Source organism: Musa acuminata, chromosome BXJ3-9, assembly GCF_036884655.1.
Source record: "Musa acuminata AAA Group cultivar baxijiao chromosome BXJ3-9, Cavendish_Baxijiao_AAA, whole genome shotgun sequence".
Lineage (NCBI taxonomy): Eukaryota > Viridiplantae > Streptophyta > Magnoliopsida > Zingiberales > Musaceae > Musa > Musa acuminata.
Genome location: NC_088357.1, coordinates 43433661 through 43451751, shown reverse-complemented (window position 1 = coordinate 43451751; position 18091 = coordinate 43433661). Strand labels below are relative to the sequence as shown.

At 37.7% G+C, this 18091-nt stretch overlaps 2 protein-coding genes and 1 pseudogene across 2 annotated transcripts; 1 reads left to right on the top strand and 2 right to left on the bottom strand.

Annotated features, from left to right (window-relative positions):
• Positions 1-49: 49 nt before the first annotated feature.
• Positions 50-6583, top strand: LOC135649457 (septum site-determining protein minD homolog, chloroplastic-like). The gene is made up of 2 exons (XM_065167812.1): positions 50-2312; positions 6176-6583. The coding sequence occupies exon 1, from the start codon at positions 1214-1216 to the stop codon at positions 2183-2185; it is 972 nt and encodes a 323-aa protein (XP_065023884.1). The 5' UTR covers positions 50-1213; the 3' UTR covers positions 2186-2312; positions 6176-6583.
• A 2385-nt stretch (positions 6584-8968) lies between these two features.
• LOC103998765 (flavone 3'-O-methyltransferase 1-like) lies at positions 8969-14488 on the bottom strand. The gene is made up of 3 exons (XM_065167703.1): positions 13410-14488; positions 13280-13344; positions 8969-9266 (listed from the first exon to the last, which is right to left on the bottom strand). Exons 1-3 carry the CDS (start codon positions 14134-14136, stop codon positions 8970-8972), a joined length of 1089 nt encoding a protein of 362 aa, XP_065023775.1. The 5' UTR covers positions 14137-14488; the 3' UTR covers position 8969.
• A 722-nt stretch (positions 14489-15210) lies between these two features.
• LOC135649400 (caffeic acid 3-O-methyltransferase-like) lies at positions 15211-16230 on the bottom strand (annotated as a pseudogene).
• Positions 16231-18091: the final 1861 nt, after the last annotated feature.

The following is an 18091-nucleotide window of genomic DNA, read 5'->3' as shown; positions in this document are numbered from 1 at the left end:
CAGGGTTTAACAGTTGCATAAACAATATTTGTATTCTACTTGTATTAAATGTTCTTGCATTATTTAGGTGCTATTTTAGGGCTTTGACATATCCATCCTTGAAACAACAGTTGCATAACCATGATTAGTTGTACTTAACACGAGCTAGTTTAAGTTAAAAAGAAATCAGTCCAGTCTAGAGATCTTTATTGGGCTCGAGTTGGGTTCAATCTGAGCCGTCCTACTTTGCAACACTAAACTGGTACATCCCTTCCTAGTATGGGCACGTAGTGGAATTACGCCCAACACCTTCTCCCCTGTATCTTTCATCCTCCTGAACTACTTGTCGATGGCCTCCCACTTCTCCTTGCACCTCTTTTGGCGTTGCGGTGGTGGCTCATCGCCGCGCTGACCTCCTCCCACTTCGCCCTGGAGCCACCATCGCCGCGCTCACCTCCTGCCAGATCGGCCACTTCGGCCCCATCTCGTGAAATCTCCGCTCCAGTCCGCTTCTCACCCGTATCAGCGCCTGCACCTCCTCCTTCCACTGCTCGTGTTGGCGGCCGTCGAGGGTGGCTCTTTTGAAAGAGCAATTGGAACTGTCGAATGTAGATAGGCGTGGGTGGAAATGGGTCAAGTGAGACGGTAGATTCGGCGGCGGCGGCGGTTAGTTGGGAGGCAGTGGACATCGGCGGCGGCAGCGACGATGGTACAGGGGATGGCGTGTGGGATGGAGAATACTGTTTGCTTCAGTATTTTCTGTAGCATGAGACAGTACTGACTTCATCATTCTTTGGGTAGTTTGTTTCCATGTGAGTCCCTGATTAAGAAACTGATGAGTCTTGCGTGCTTATTCATCAATACTTCATATAAATATCTCAGGTTCATAATTATTCTCCCTCTACTTGATGTTAGAATCGGTGTTAATTTTCTTATTTATACCTAATTTAAATTCGATTAGCGAGGTTTCTAAATTGACTTAAACGGATCGGGTAATGGAAATACCCGATCCATTGCGACCCGTAGATGAGTGAGTAGGAGAGAGAGGAAGGGCTCGACCAAACCCGCTTTATTAGAACCCGACCCGAGCCCGAACCCATTTATTCAGCCAAACCCACCGAATCCCCTTTCGATTGCAATCGCACGCGTCATTCCTCGCTCCCTAATCGGCCATGGCCGCCGATCCCTTCTTCCACTTCTCCCTTTGAAACCCCGCGTCCCCGAAACCCTACCGATGGCTTCCCCCTTCCCCCATCTTCTCCCTTCCATCCCCCTCTCCCCCTCCCATCCCCCCCTCTTCCTCCCCTCCAAGATCCTCTCTCCTCAACACCGTCGCCGCCCTGCTGTCTCAGCCGCCCTCCAGTGGAACCGTAAGCCCCAGCTCGCCGGGGAGACCCCCCGCGTGGTGGTCGTCACTTCCGGAAAAGGCGGCGTCGGCAAGACCACTACCACCGCCAACGTCGGCCTCTCCCTAGCCCGCTTCGGCTTCTCCGTCGTCGCCATCGACGCCGACGCCGGTCTCCGAAACCTCGACCTCCTCCTTGGCCTCGAGAACCGCGTCAACTACACCGCCGTCGAGGCCCTCAACGGCGACTGCCGCCTCGACCAGGCCCTCGTCCGCGACCGCCGTTGTCCCTCGCTCGAGCTCCTTTGCATCTCCAAGCCCCGCTCTAAGCTCCCACTCGGCTTCGGCGCCAAGGCTCTTACGTGGGTTGTCGACGCGCTCCGCTCACGGCCGGCGGGTCCTCCACATTTCGTGCTCATCGACTGCCCCGCCGGCATAGATGCCGGATTCATCACCGCCATCGCGCCGGCGAATGAGGCCGTGTTGGTCACCACCCCCGACATCACTGCCCTACGCGACGCCGACCGTGTCACTGGCCTTCTCGAGTGCGATGGCATCCGTGACATCAAGATGATCGTCAATCGGGTTCGTACGGACCTAATAAGGGGCGAGGACATGATGTCAGTGCTTGACGTGCAGGAAATGCTTGGACTTGCATTGCTTGGTGTCATCCCGGAGGATTCAGAAGTTATCAAAAGCACGAATAGGGGATATCCACTTGTTCTAAACAAGCCTCCCACAATGGCTGGACTTGCATTCGAGCAGGCAGCATGGAGACTGGTGGAGCAGGATACAATGACTGCTGTCATGGTTGAGGAGGAACCCAAGAAGAAGGGCTTCTTTTCCTTCTTTGGTGGTTGAGATTTTAGACATGGAGGATGGATTTTGAGTTTGATATTTTTGAGACTATGAGTTTGATTCTCAGCATACTAGGAGTATTATGGCGAATCAAAATTGGGATCAAAGTTTGGTTGTGTACAGTTGATAGGTACTGCCTTTTCTTGTTCTGCTTATCTTGTTAACTTGAAGTTGTCTGATTCTTTGCTTATAAATGTTTCTTGAACTATCTGATTTGGTTTAGAACTCTGAATTTGAGTTGATCATACGTTTATAAGTTTATATTCCTTTTGAAATATTGCACTTTAGGTGTTTGTCGTGATGTAATCTAAGTAGTAGATTGAATCATATGTGAGGATAGTTTTCTTCATCAATGTGATGAAATGGCCTAGCTGCATCCTAGTTCCTTCTCACTTTTGGAGTCAAAAACATGTTTAGTAGCAGGATGGTATTTTAGTCTTGACAGAATTTTGAAATGTCACAAAACCTATCGTTGTATATATTAGTTGATGTAATCTGTAAAAATGTTTTTTTGTAAGGTTCCATGAAGTTGGATGTTGTGATCATTTATCTACCAAATCACTGACGATTACTAGTTCTACAATGGAGCTATAATTTGCAGTTGTTAATATGGACTAGACAAAGGAAATTCTTTTAATGTACATCTTGGCACTGAAAATGTATTTTTGGAAAGCTCTAGTCTAGTGGTTTGTCTATCTTTACAAATGTTATCTTCCTTTCATGCAGAATAAGTGGGTCATTGATATAGTAACATAAATCAAACTTCATCTGTGTAAAGAATTAAAATATCATAATGTGATATGTTTTTACGTTTGTTTCTTTCATGTGGCAAGGGATATTTTTGTTCTTGTAATATACAGGTAAATTCTTTAGTTTTAATGAATATGTCTTGTTGGTGACTCTAGACTACCTTGTAACTATTTGGAACCTCAGCCTGGCTGAAGATGTAATTATAAGATGATTCAGTCAAGCAAGAATACTAGTGTTTTGGTTGTACTATTAACTTAATGGGGATATTAAGTTGAACCACAGGTGGTCGTGATTGCATTCCAAAGTCATAATGAATGATTTTTCTTTATGTCCACTGTAAAATTGGGAGAAGGCCTTTACATATACTTGTAAATGAAAAGTACAAAAATATTATTGGAAGTGTTTGATGATGAGATACAACTCTAATTGTTTCTCTCTCATGGGTTTTGAATTTTGGATGAGAACAACTTGCTCTGATTTGGAATGATGTATTTCCACTTATCGAGATCTTTTTTTGAGGGCTTATAGAAGAGTTTGGGTCTGAGAAAGCAAAAGGTTCTTGCATGAGTGAGAGAGATAAAGTTCAATGGAGTATTGAGAAGCTCAGATGTATTGGAGTGGTTGAGATGGATACAAGATAATACCCCTCCAGGATCAATAACTCAGAGTCTTTCTCTTATTTTATAATAATTAAATAAACATTTTTACACATGAACTTGAACTAAACTTGGGATTAGTCAGTGATTGTTTGTTGCTTGTAATATGGAAAAGATAATGCGCACTACTAAAGAAGTTTGACTTGGATTATTCTGTTTACCAGGATAGACTTAAAAATGAGAAGTTTAAAAGATGTATACTATTTAAAAGAAGACTATTAAGATTTGTTAAAATTTTTATGGTAAGTAAGATACTAAAAATGGAGGAAAGGATATAGAGAAAGTGAGGTAACAATTGATGCATAAAGAGTTAAAGATTAAATTAAAGGATGCTTATTATTGGTATGGAAATTAAGGAATAATGTAAGAGTTACAACAACAACAACAATAATAAAGTCATAAGTCCCAACTATTTGGAGTTGGTTACATGGATTTTTTGCCATCATTGAGATCTGTAAAATGATGTTTAGTTAAGTTCAAAACACTTAAATATTTATTTATAGTTTATATCAAAATCTTTTTTAGGTCTTCCTTTCACCTCTTCTTATATCGTTAATATTAATTATTTCACTTCTTTTGACTACCACATCCGAAAATCTTAATACATGCCTATACCATCTTAAATGATTTTCTCTCATTTTATCCTCTTTCGAAATGGTACATAATGGTTCACGAATAAAAGTATTTTTTTTCTTTTCTTTCATAGTAATTTTACATATCCATCTCGGCAACACAAACTTTTTGTATATGTTTTTTTTTAACTGCCTAACACTTAGATTCATAAAGCATTGTTGATTTCATAATTGTTTCATATATTTTTTTTTATTTTAAAGGTATCCGATGATCACACAAGACTCTTGACGTCCTTCGTTATTTTAATAATCTTTTCTTTACTTTATGAATAATATATTTATTGATATCTCTATCTTATTAAATAATTGATTTAGGATACTTGAAACTTTTACTTAAAAAGACTTTTTATACATCCAAGTTAACTATATTATTTTATTTATTTCTAGAATCACTAAAATTATATTTTATATATTTAGTTTTAGTCCTATTTAATCTAAAACCTTTAGTTTCTAAGGCTTGGCTTCATAGTTCAAGTTTAAATTAATTCCACTTAAGCTTTCATCAATTAAGATAATATCATTAGCAAATAACATATATCAGGGAGATCTATCATGTAAGTCACTAGTAAGTTCATTTATTATCAATGTAAAAAGGTAGAGACTTAATACGGATTCTTGGTGTAATCCTATGCTAATTGGAAACTTAGTAGACACACTTCCTATAGTTCTAACACTAGTAACTATATTATTATACATATATTTAATAATATCAATATAATTAGTGGATACATTTTTTTTTTAAAACTCGTGATAATAAATCTCTAGGAACCTTATCATATGCTTTCTCTAAGTTAATAAAAATTATAATTTTTTTTTCTCCTTATATTTTTATTAATTATCTTAATAAATAAATAAAATTTAATCTTCCAAGCATAAAATAAAATTAATTTTAAGAGATATTTATTTCAAGTCTTATCCTACTTTCGATAACTCTTTCCCAAAGTTTCAAGAACATGATGGGGGAGTTAATTTTATAAATTATTTGATAAACATTCTATAGATAACTTGCCTTTGGAGATAGAAAATAGTGACAACTTTATTTCAAGTCTTATCCTACTTTCGATAACTCTTTCCCAAAGTTTCAAGAACATGATGGGGGAGTTAATTTTATAAATTATTTGATAAACATTCTATAGATAACTTGCCTTTGGAGATAGAAAATAGTGACAACTTTAGGGATCATAGATTTGTCTATAAAGTTCGAGTAAATTAAAAAAAAAGTTTTGAAGAGAGATGAAAATTGGTAAGTGTAGAACTTGATGATATCTCTATTGGGATATAGAGAAACTTATGAGATCAAGAATTGTTTTATTAACTAGTTTATTAAAAAAGACTTTGAAAACTAAAAAAATGTCTAGTAATGGAGGAGAAGCTTTTTTGTATTGATATATAAGAACGAGATGTTCATAATTATTCCTTGTTTATAGTAATGATGCATACTATAAAACTAAAGGAGTGATTGATAGTAGAGTTAGATATAAGACAAGTATACTTGAAAATTAGTTTTATTTTTTGCTTGTAAGATCAATCATAGAAATTATTTATTTATGAAAATAATTAATAAAAATATAGAGAGAAGAAGATAATATTTGTGTATGTTTTACATTAGGTTTTAGTGAAAAAAAAGACTATCTAATATTGATATAAAAAGGATATGTATGATAGAGTAGTCTTTAGTACTAGCACTGCCAAAGATGTGTAACAAATTCTTATATTATTATAGGATCATTGAGGAGTAGATTTAAGTATTTATTTTTTCACATGACTTGTGGATGAAACTAGCCTTACACAAAATTATGTTATTTGTTGACATTATTTTGATTGATGAAAGTTGGATTAATTCTTTAAAAGATCAGTGCATCATGAAATCAACCCTAAGTAATTGGGATATTATGACTTGGTGGTGTTGTCAATCATTACATAAGCTTAACTTATTCCATAATTCTGGTTTCCAGGACAAGTACATGAAAAGAGCTGCAGGAATGGTGAGTTTCCAGCTTGTAGGACTGATTAAACTTACAGCTTTATGTACTCGTGGTTATGTTGATGTTGATTTTGGCCGCCATGACAAGGTTTGAAAGTTCCTTAATGGCGTCAAGGAAAAAGGAGAGAGGGCTGATTGTTGAACTGTTCATTCAAGTATCTAACATGATCCCATCTTTCTGAAGTCCTTGTTTTAAATGAGTTGACTTAACATTATTTAGTGTAGCTTGTAGCAGGTGCAGATGCACCTTCTCTCTATCTACATGGCTGGGTTGGATAGAGAAGTTAGCCATTTTTGTAGAAGAGTTTGCATTTGAACAAGAGAACTGTGCCTTGATGTGGCTTGAAGTATGGAATATATGGATGGAATTTTGTGTTCACTGGCAGATCAGGGTATCATTAAGTTTAGAGATAGAGAGAGACACCCACAGTTAATTCTTGAAATGTCTACCAGTTCATCAACTGTTTTGTTCTTAATCATAATGTCTGCTTCCTTTGAACCTCAAGTTCCTTATCTATATGCATTATTGTCTTCACCATGGTCATGCACAAACATGGCACCTGGATTAGTCTAACCAGTTTCACATGCATCATCTGAGGTGAGCATGTTTGATGATGGAATAGTTATTGCACAACCTTTGTCAAAGGAGGGACAAATGCTTATGGGAAAATTAATCTAAGAATAAAAGAGACAGAAAGGGAAGAAGATGATTTTACATATCTATCCTTTCAAAGTCTAGAAGTTGCATAGTTGCCCCTCCAAAGTTTAGTATTATATGTCCACCCCTAAAAATTTTTTGGATTATAGATCACTCCAAATTTTTAGATGATAAGGATTATGATGGAAAACTTCCATCATTTTAGATGCTCCAAATGAGTCATGGGACATTCAACCGACTTCCAAGAAAATAAAAATTCTGTTTCAAACTCATAGAGAAAATAAAAAGTATCTTTTGTCCTTTTGAGTGAGAATTAAATTTTACTATTTTATATGTCTATCATAAACTCTTGAGAAAATAAGAGTCATATTCATCATACACACTAAGGAAAAATATTATCATCTCATGACTGTCTCTCATGGTCTTACAAGTATAGAAGACAAATAGGTCCTACATAGTCTCACCAGTGTCTAGAAAGTTACCATTGTCCAAAATTAGAAATTTGCAGGCCAATCAAGACTTCTTCAACCTTCTCATTGTCAGCATGGATTTTTCTACCTGGAATGATCAACTAGTTCACTTGAAGTCAAAAAATATTTAGAAGTTTCCCCAAATGAATCATTATGATAAGAATATTTGTACACTTCAATTTTTCTCAAAGAGATGGCGGGATTCGAACCCAAGAACTTCTAATATACTATTAAAAATCTTTACTAACTAAGCTAACTAATATCTTCAAAAATATGTCGAATGAGACTTTGAACATTTCAACCTTTGGTAAGAGGATCTAAAACATCACTATCAAACCAATATTTAAGGTGTTAAATGTGTTTGTTGAGGTTTTGAATCTTTAAACCTTTGATAAAAGGGTTTGATACATTATTATCAGATCAATGTTTAAGGTGTAAAAATATAGTTGAGGTTTTGAATCCTTAAACCTTTGATAAAAGGGTTTGATACATTATTATCATATCAACATTTAAGGCGATAAAAATATATCGGATGAAGTTTCAAACCCTTGGTCTTTGATAAGAGAGTTTGGTACACCACCACCATAGTAATGTTTAATGTGTAAAAATATATTGGATGAGATTTAAAATCATCAATTTGTGGTAAGTGAGCTTCCTGTATCACTATCGGATCAATGTTTAAGGTGTAAGAATACATCGGATGAGATTTTAAACCCGTGATCTTTGATAAGAGGGTTTAATACATCATAATCATATCAATGTTTAAGATGTACTTATAAATAAATAAGACATTGAAAGAGCATGGACTAAACTTATATAAGTTGCCAAAAGATTTGATGGAACCACCTCCACATTTGACAAATGATGTTCTAACATGAATAGCATTAGAACTTATTACTATTATTGATCATCATATTCTCATACAATTTCCCCTTGCAATTGTACTTGCAATGTAGTTTAGCTTTTAAAGATGCATATAGCAACAGATTAACAAATGTTTTCATTTGAATCACTTGAAAGCTACTCTTGCCATAAAAATCTCCTCTTGAGAATGGTTCTTCCATAAAATATGTATCGAGGTTCCAAAACACATTTCAATGCTTGAAATTTTTTTTTTCAGATCGTATTTGATTTAGATGCTGTATTAAAAATGTTCAAATGCTAATACTTATATATATTTTTTTTAAATTTTAAAAACCCTCTTGATGTTATATAAAATTATAAAATTATAAAAATATCAAAATAATTTTATAAGAAATCAATATGATTTATATTTTTTATAAGATAAAATTTTATTTATTTATTTTTTAAGATTATTTATATTTATTAACATGATTATATTTATTTATTTATTATATATTTGGGTCATATGAAATTTTTTATCAGAGTACATACATATATACATACATACATACATTTATTTATATTATATATTTATGAATTAATTTAAATAAATAATATGTATTCACTTTTGAATAAACATTAAAAATATTAGAAGGATAAATTTATTATAAATTATTGAATAGACTTACATTAGAAGAGAATCATAGGCCAATGTTCTCTTTAGAGATAATTTTAGATAGAACGTTAGTGCATAAGATCACAACATGCATGCACTTAAACTATAATTCCCCATTCTATTTCGCGATCTCAATGACCCAAGTATTAGCGAAGACGTAAGTGGCTTTGAATCCTGAGAAGCCTACTTCTCTTGCTAACATCTCGTACTCTATCTCTGTCCTCTCCTTCCCTCCCGGGAAGTGAGCCATCATCGCGAGGTCCAAATGGAACATTCCCCGACCTCGCCCCATCGGCTCCGGAACCACTGGGAGGACGCACTCCACCAATATAACCCTTTCTTTCTCCGGCAATGCCTTCCAACAGTTCCTCAGTATCTTCACGCACAGCTCGTCGCTCCAGTCGTGGAGGATCCACTGCATGCATCCCCAAAACCTAAAGTCAGTCCGCATGTTTGATTTGGAGGGTTTGTGGTATTATTGTTGGGAAAATACGACAAAGAAGAGGATAAAAATACTATGGAAACAAATAACAAACACAAGATCAAAAATACTTTTAGGAAAGATATTTAGGCTTGAAACGTGTATAAACACTTTCCTAAAAATGATATTTGCACCCTCTTCTCAATAAGATTGTTATGGGTTTGATGCAAATAGTTTTAATGGATATGACAAGTCTTTGGAAGATCTGTATTGAGCAAACAATAAAGAATCTTCATAGAGAAATTAGAGAATATCTAATTCAATCACTTGGAGAGTAAAGAAGAAGAATATGAAAAAGATGTCTTAACAATTTACCCTCAAATATCTATTTATAGATATTTTCTCAAAAGACATAACCTTTGAAAAATAACTATCAAAATAACTATAAAAGAAAACACCTTTTCAAATAAATCTTTTGAAAAGAAATTTTTTCTTTTTTAATTTGAATAATTTATAACAATCCTCCACTTGTTCAAATTTAAAATTTTCTCCAAGTGATTAAATAGTATTTATAAATAAAATAATATATCTTTTAATTTGAATATTATCTTAGTGTAAGCATTACAAAGTGAAGTCGAAATCCCAAATAGCATAAAAGCTTTGAATTTGTTAGTCCTAATGACAACATCGGTGATACCACACATATAAATACAATATCCTTGTATTCCTCATAAAATCTCGCTTGACCCTAATATGGTCTTGGGCTCATCCAAGTTCATGAACTTTTATGAGAGAAAACTCCAACTCTCAATTGAAGCGACACCACTTCTAAGTTCATATAGGTGAAGTTCTTATAGTATCTTTGTCACTCTTTGAGATACTTGTCCTAACTTGACTGAACTTCATTAAGAGTATAATTAACTCAACCCTCATTTGGTGACAACCAGTACTTTAAAATCTTTAGATGGGACTCGTAAAATATTTCAAAGTGCTGAATCACTCCACATGTCAATGACTTGTTCTTACCCTTTGAACTCTTCATTACTCATTTCATAATGTCGAGTAGGGTTGCTATCATTGGTGGATCTTTTATTCAAAGAGTTTTAGCCCCATCCATTTTGATGTTGATCTTACAACTTCTCTTGTAAGAGGTTTTGTGAATGGATCATCTTCCACTTGTAAAACAAGAGGAATTGTTTTTGCTTTTCGTATACGAGTGCTTCTCCTTAATTTATGAGATTACTCTCCAACCTCTTGTGAACTTGATTGATGTCTAATTAAAGGAATATTAGGTTGCTCACCAACCTTTTGAGATGTCTCCACTAATGACTCCTCACTAGTTGGAGGATGAACATTATTACTTGAAGTCATTAAATATTCAAAGAACTCCACATCTCGAGATTCTATCATGATATTAGATTTCAAATTAAGAAGTTTATATGCTTTGCTATTTGAAGCATAGCCTATAAATGCACATCTAGGTCCCAACTTTGTCCTTTGAGGATCATTATTCTTACAATATGCAAGACACCCTCACACTTTAAAATAATCAATGTTAGATTGTCTTCCTTTCTATAACTCATATGGAGAGATTTTATTCTTTTTAGAGGGAATTCTATTTAAGATATGACTTGCAGCTAATAAAGCTTCTCCCCACAAATTATAAGATAATTTAGCATGCAACAATATAGCATTAATCATCTCTAGATAAGTTCTATTTTTTTTTCTGCTAATCCATTTTACTCAGGTGTTCTATGTGCTGAACATTCATGAATTATACCATGTTGTTCACAAAACAAATTAAATTCATTAGGAAAGTATTCTCCTCCTCTATCACTTCTTAAAGATTTAATTTTCTTTCCCAATTGATTTTCAACTTCTGTTTTATATGCCTTAAAAGTATTAAAAGTATTATTTTTTATGTTTCAATAAGTACACATATGTGAATCTAGATATATCATCTATAAAAGTAATGAAATATCTATTACCTCCTCTTGTTAATATGTTATTTAATCCACATATATCAGAATGTATTAAGTCTAACAAATTAGTATATCTTTCAACACTTTTGAACGGTTTCTTCATCATCTTTGATTTAACACAAATTTCACATTTATTAAGATCATCAAAATGAATATTTATTAAATCACACTTAATCATTCTTCCAATAGTGCTAGTTCCAATATGTGTTAATCTATCATGCCATAATGAATAAGAATCAACAATATAAATAGAAACATCTTTATTAAATTTAGAATCATTATCAACAATAGATAATTTGACCATTCCTAACATTTTCTAACAAAAGTTTCATTACGGGATAGAATTAACTTCCCGAATTCAAATATAGATTTAATTTCATGTTTGCTAAGGAGATTCCCACTTACTAAATTTCTACTCATATCCGGTACATGAAGAACATTAGTAAGAGTGACTTTCTTACCCGAAGTGAAAGTGAGTTCCACATTTCCCTTGTCAATCACTTTAGAACGAACTTTATTTCCCATTTGAATCTCTTACCCTTCTGTGACTTCTTTGTAAGTCTTGAAGAGTGCCTTATCATAGCAAACATGGACGGTAGTACAAGTATCGTACTACCAACTAGAAACCTTACCAAATATGACATTCACTTCGCTCACCATAGCAATTATATTATCATCTCCCTCAACGGAGTTGACTTTCGGTTTCTGGCCCTTTTTAAATCTGCAATCCCTAGCAAAATGATCAGGTTTTCCACAAACAAAACAACCTCCACTCTTTGGCTTTTTAAATTTTCTTTGATCCCTTTTGGGGCCAAAATGATTCTTTGTTTTGCTTGCCTTTGTTGGAGTTCTTAGGCCGATTCACAGTATTTGCTTTTATATTGTAAAAAGAGTTCTCACTCTTGTCTCTCATCCTCAATTCCTCCTCGATTCGAAGATGTTTTTGAATTTGCTCCAAAGTGATATCCTTAGAGTCATGCAAAATCTTCTTCTTATACCCTTTTCAAGATGAAGGCAACTTGGCTATTATAGCCTATACTTGAAAAGGTTCAGAAAATTTGATTTTTTTAGCCTTCAATTGATTAACAATGACATGCAACTTATGCATTTATGCCAAGATTGGCTTGTCATCCATAAACTTGTAATCAAAATATTTAGAAATCAAAAATTTCTTTGTACCTTCCTCCTCGGCATGATACTTGAATTTCAAAGCATTCCAAATTGCTTTTATAGATGGTTCCACCGTATAAAGATCATAAAGCCGATCCGAAAGAACATTGAGATGTGTCCTCTATATATGACTTCATCTTCGATTCTCTTATTTTGTTCAGCCTTGACTTCATCGGTGTCATCATCGGTTGGATCAAGAATTGGTTGAAGATTTGGATCAAACACATAGAAGATCTTCAAAGCAGTCAACATGAGTTTCATCTTATCTTGCCAACAAGTAAAATTCGTTCTATCAAAATGATTCAAACAAACAAAATCTTGATTCAATAATTTGATGATATTTTTGGCCTCTATAGCGAATTTATATAAACTCAAAAATATCATTTTTAGATTATTGAAAAAATATGACAAAGAAAAAGATAAAAATACTATGGAAACAAATAACAAACATAAGATCAAGAATACTTTTAGTAAAGATATTTAGGCTTGAAACATGTATAAATACTTTCCTAAAAATGATATTTGCATCTTCTTCTCAATAAGATTGCTATGAGTTTGATGCAAATAATTTTAGTGGATATGACAAGCCTTTAGAAGTTCTGTATTGAATAAACAATAAAGAATCTTCAAGGAGGAATTAGAGAATATCTAATTCAATCACTTGCAGAGTAGAGAAGAAGAATACGAAAAAAATGTCTTAATAATTTACTTTCAAATATCTATTTATAGATATTTTTTCAAAAGACACTATCTTAGAAAAATAACTATCAAAATAACTATAAAAAAAATACCTTTTCAAATAAATCTTTTGATTTTTTTTTCTTTTTAATTTGAACAATTTATAACACTTATCACTTTCAACAGGATGGCGTCTCCGCTCGGGACGCTCGCGAACATGTCGCCGGCTGTATGCTCGACTCCTGCGGCAAGCAAACAACTCCATGAGCGCTTAAGATGAGATCAGGTTGCGGTGGTCGAGATGGACCTGCGATGGGTGTCGCCTCGGAGATGACATGGGGGAGGTCGAAGTTGATGGCCTTGATGTGAGGGTGCTTGGCGGCAATGATGGAGATGGTGCTGCCGACGCCGCCGCCGACGTCCACGAGCACCTTGACGCCCTCGAAGCAGCAGTAAATGTCGAGCAGCTTCTTGGTGATGATGGTGGAGTGGTTCCTCATGCCCTCGTTGAACACCTTGTTGAACCGGGCGTCCGTGCCGTAGTACTCGAACGCCATCATCCCGTACGCCTTGTTGAACGGGATGCCGCCGTCCAACACCGCGTCCTTCAAGTGGTACCAGCTCTCCATGAGGACCTTGTCCAGGGTCATCATGGCCAGAGAGACCATGGACACGCCGTCCTCGTTCTTGGCCAGGTACTTGCACACCGGCGCCGGTCCGTACTTCCCCGACGGCCTGCCGTCGGCACCGGTCTCGACGGTGCATCTGACGATGTTGTAGGCGGCGAGCAGGCGGAGGATCCCGTCCACCATGACGGCCGCCTGCGGGTTCTGGGTGGGCATCTGGGCGGCGATGTCGGCGGCGCTCAGCTTCGGGGTCGGCCCGGCCTTGACGAGGATCTCGAAGAGGTCGAGTTCGGCGGCGGCCTTGACGGTCATCGGCAGGATGGGGCCGCTGGCCAGCTCGAGGGCGTACATGCAGGCCTCCTCGTCCTCCTGGGGGGTCAGCTGCAGCTCCTCCTTGATGGATCCCATGGCTCTGCAACTGGAAGCAGGGAAAGGATGAAGAGTGAGTTCGAGAGAGTGGAGATCAGTGGGTGGTGGACTTATACGCCTTCAGCTCGTCATCTTCATCACGTAACCTGCCATTACAGTCATTCTTCTGCGTAATCTCTTCCTTTTCCTGGTCACAGTCACAAAATGGTAGAAACAAATAGCTGCAGATGATGATTACTTCTTCCGTGAGTGAGGAAAGGAATCAACATTAAGACTTGTTGAGACGTAGTAAGTGTTGTGGGCACAAAACAGTGAGGACAACTCTTCTCTTCCTCGTCTAAACCTGGAACCACACAAATGCTCACAACCGACTCTGAAAGCTATTACATGCATGCATGTAATTGATTGACTGTCCTATATGGATTGCGACGAAAGGATGATGAAAAGAAATGGCTGAAAGAAGACCAAACTTGATCGATCTGACATAGGAAGTTCAATCATTCACATCCACAAGTTCTACTTTTTGCAAGACGTTGACACATATGAAATAGAGTTGCTATCATGCATGTTGAATTGTATTTGTGGCCAGAAAAAGACGATGCAAATTAAATTCCAGAAAGGTCAATTTTACTTGTCTCAGTTTGTATTCCTGTTGTGCGATAGGGACCCTCGAACTACTAGATTATTTTCCCCATTTTTTTCTAATAATGTTTATATTGTCATGCTTGATTGGAGCTGTAGAATATGCCGATTTGAGATACTTCACATTATCTTGGTTAGAATATGATGTAATACGTAATATCCCATTTATTCGCATAGATTATAATAGTAACTTTTTAATATGAACTTTCAGAATGGATAACTCTCCTAGAAAGGTTTCCCATCCCGAATATGGATTTGGAAGATCAAATTCAATATAAAAATAAAAAAAATTATTTTTATGATATTTATTATTATTATTTTTGAATAGATGCTGTTATGTGACAACTTGTGGCACATATAAAACACCTAAACTAATTAAAAAATAAATTGGATCTGCAAATCGTTGACTAGTCAACGCGTGCATGGTCAACGGGCTGAGGCCACGGAATCCATCAAGTTATGTAAACGCTTATCATTGACACTCCACGCAAGATATGATAAAAGGACTCGAGATCTCCGAACGAAGCAAACGCAAGCGATGTCACAGTGTGCAGTCGCAGTCTACTTGGTGAACTCCATGACCCAGGTGTTGGCAAAGATGTAGCTCGCTTTGAATCCGGAGAAGCCTGCCTCCTTGGCCAACCCCTCGAACTCCTTCTCCGTCCTCTCTTTCCCTCCCCGGTTGTGCGCCAGCATGATGAGGTCGATGTTGAAGACGCCCTGAGCTCGGGGAGTCGGCTCCGGCACCACGGGCATGGCGCATTCCACCACTATCACCTTCCCCTTCTCCGGTACTGCATTCGTTAGTGTCAATCTCAGTTGGATTGCATTGAAGGAAACATGCACTCTCTGACCTTCATGAAGATTGCATCTTCGCTTGGGACGCTCGCGAACATGTCGCCGCCGACGTGTTCCACCCCTGCAAGGCACCATGCCGAGAGAATGAGAGGTGAGACGTATCAGGTTGCGGCGGCGCAGAACAGAGGAGGCGTTGATGGGGGGACCTGGGAAGGGTGGCGCCTCGGAGATGACTTGAGGGAGGTCGAAGTTGATGCCCCTGTTGTGGGGGTGCTTGGCGGTGATCATGTAGAGGGTGGCGCCGATGCCTCCGCCGACGTCGACGAGCACCTAGACGCCCTCGAAGCCGCGGTAGATGTCGAGCAGCTTCTTGGTGAGGATGGTGGAGTGGTTCCTTATTCCGTCGTTGAACACCTTGTTGAACCGGGCGTCCGTGCCGTGGTACTCGAACGCCGTCATCCCGTACGCCTTGTTGAAGGGGATGCCGCCGTCCAACACCGCATCCTTCAAGTAGTACCAGCTCTCCATGAGGACCTTGTCCTGGTTCATCAGGGCCAGAGCAGCCATGGACACCCCGTCCTCGTTCTTGGTCACGTACTTGCACGCCGACGCGGCGCCGTACTTCGTCGATGGCCTCCCGTCGGCGTCGGTTCCGACGGTGCTCTGCTGCAACCATTGCTAACCATTACTACATGTTTCCACAATCTCTCTCTCTCTCTCTCTCTCTCTCTCTCTCTCTCTCTCTCGTCGTCTTTGTGTAGACAATTTTACCTTGATTTGTTAAAGGAAAACATAATCTTTAAACATGAGAGAAAAAATAGTCATTACACTGCTGACTTTATAATCGCATACTGTCATGAAACGATATGTACGGAAGAGTTTGTGCCCCCTCCCCTATAGTTGCCGGTAGGTGCACGACCCTCTGGCCGTGTTCGCCTCAATCTTTGGGAAAGCTGCACGAGCCGATCACTAGCAACATTAATACACGACAATGAGGCTCATTGTCCTGATTTCTCCCTTCGGGTCATGATCCGTCATTCTCGTCGATCATGAGAGGGTTTGTATGTCCGGACTCAAGAAGCATTAGTCCTAACTGACATGATTCGGTTCTCCTTTCCGGATACCTAACACCGGGGACCATCTCACCTTATCTTAGATAAACTATAGCCATGATAAACGACACTCTCGTAATCATTCTCTCCTGACTCAATCCTCAATGAGATGTGCTCATTGGCTACCAATATAAATGAGCCCCTAACGACATGAGGGGTTCCAAGATGAGTGATCGGTCGTCCTCCATCAGTTACTCAAGTATAAAAGTTAGCCCCAAAGCCTAGAGAGGCAAATGCTCTACTGTTATCACTGCCTTACTAACTTTACCATAGGAGGGTTCGGGTTGGGAATATTATCCTAACGCTGATTGATTGTACAGAAACCTCAGCGAAGTTCAAGCGCACCTTGAGGCGATACCAAACTCGCTCATAGCAAGCAAGCAGCATCTCGGGACTATGCTAACTAGGTCTTCTTCCCACTCTTACTATCTCATGTGACCCCTTAGGGGCCCCCTTGGTGATCAATCAAGCTGTGACATGTTGAGAAATTTGGGACAACATCATATGCGCAGTAAAAGAATAAAAAACAAAAATTTCAGATTTTCATATAAACTAGTTTCTTATCATCATGCGAAGATTGGTGCGTAAATAACTACAAAACTAAAAAACCATACGTGTTACCATATATCCATAAAACCCTATAGCTCTATAGTAGAAGATGAAGGAGATCACATTCCTCCTCTCTATTAGTGATCCACATGATAGGGGCTACAAATACGCTCCTCAAATCACTGCACAAACCTCCTCTTCACGTGCACTATAGGATCAAGAAGGGGCCAACTCTTCTTGTTATCCACACGCCCTAAACATAGGTTGTTGGCTGACAAGGAGAGAGAGAAGAGTATAGGTGGTAACTAAAAAGGGTCTAACTTATGGCTTTTTGGTTCCCTCTTATTTATAGAGGTTTCTATAAATTACCATAATGGATCATGCCCTATTGGGTACTAAATCTCTATCCAACTACTCAAATCTCTTACTCTAATGGATCTGGCGAATATCTCATATCTGAACCTCTACTCGTTGCAACACCTATTATATGTGTATGACTCTCTAGGCATAATATCAAGTTGGATGTGAGTCATATTTGTCAGAACTCCTTTTGGCTTAATAAATTATTATCTCAATAATAATTCACTCGACTAATCGACTACAGATATATTAGGCCACTACGCCGTAGTCCCCAGATGATACAAGAAAATCCAATCCATTAGTCATATCTATCCTTAGTTATCATGTATATATAGTCTCTTATTCATCTAATATCCCAATGACTGAATATCGGACATGGTATTATCAGACCCATATGGAATCTACTCGAGTCTCACTCTAATCAGATTCTCTTAGAGAACTCTTTTCTCTCTCAATCCAAATGACCCTAGCTAAGGATTTACTTGAGCAAAAACACGTAGGACATTCTTCTCTCATGACACCGAGAGTGGATG

Excerpts from the sequence above, each read along its gene's own strand:
- LOC135649457 (XM_065167812.1), top strand. The coding sequence starts at position 1,214 with ATGGCTTCCCCCTTCCCCCATCTTCTCCCTTCCATCCCCCTCTCCCCC.
- LOC103998765 (XM_065167703.1), bottom strand. The coding sequence starts at position 14,136 with ATGGGATCCATCAAGGAGGAGCTGCAGCTGACCCCCCAGGAGGACGAG. Across the intron at positions 13,345-13,409 it reads CGAGGCGACACCCATCGCAG|GAGTCGAGCATACAGCCGGC; the intron begins GTCCATCTCGAC and ends TGCTTGCCGCAG. Across the intron at positions 9,267-13,279 it reads GAGACGCCATCCTGTTGAAA|TGGATCCTCCACGACTGGAG; the intron begins GTGATAAGTGTT and ends GGATGCATGCAG.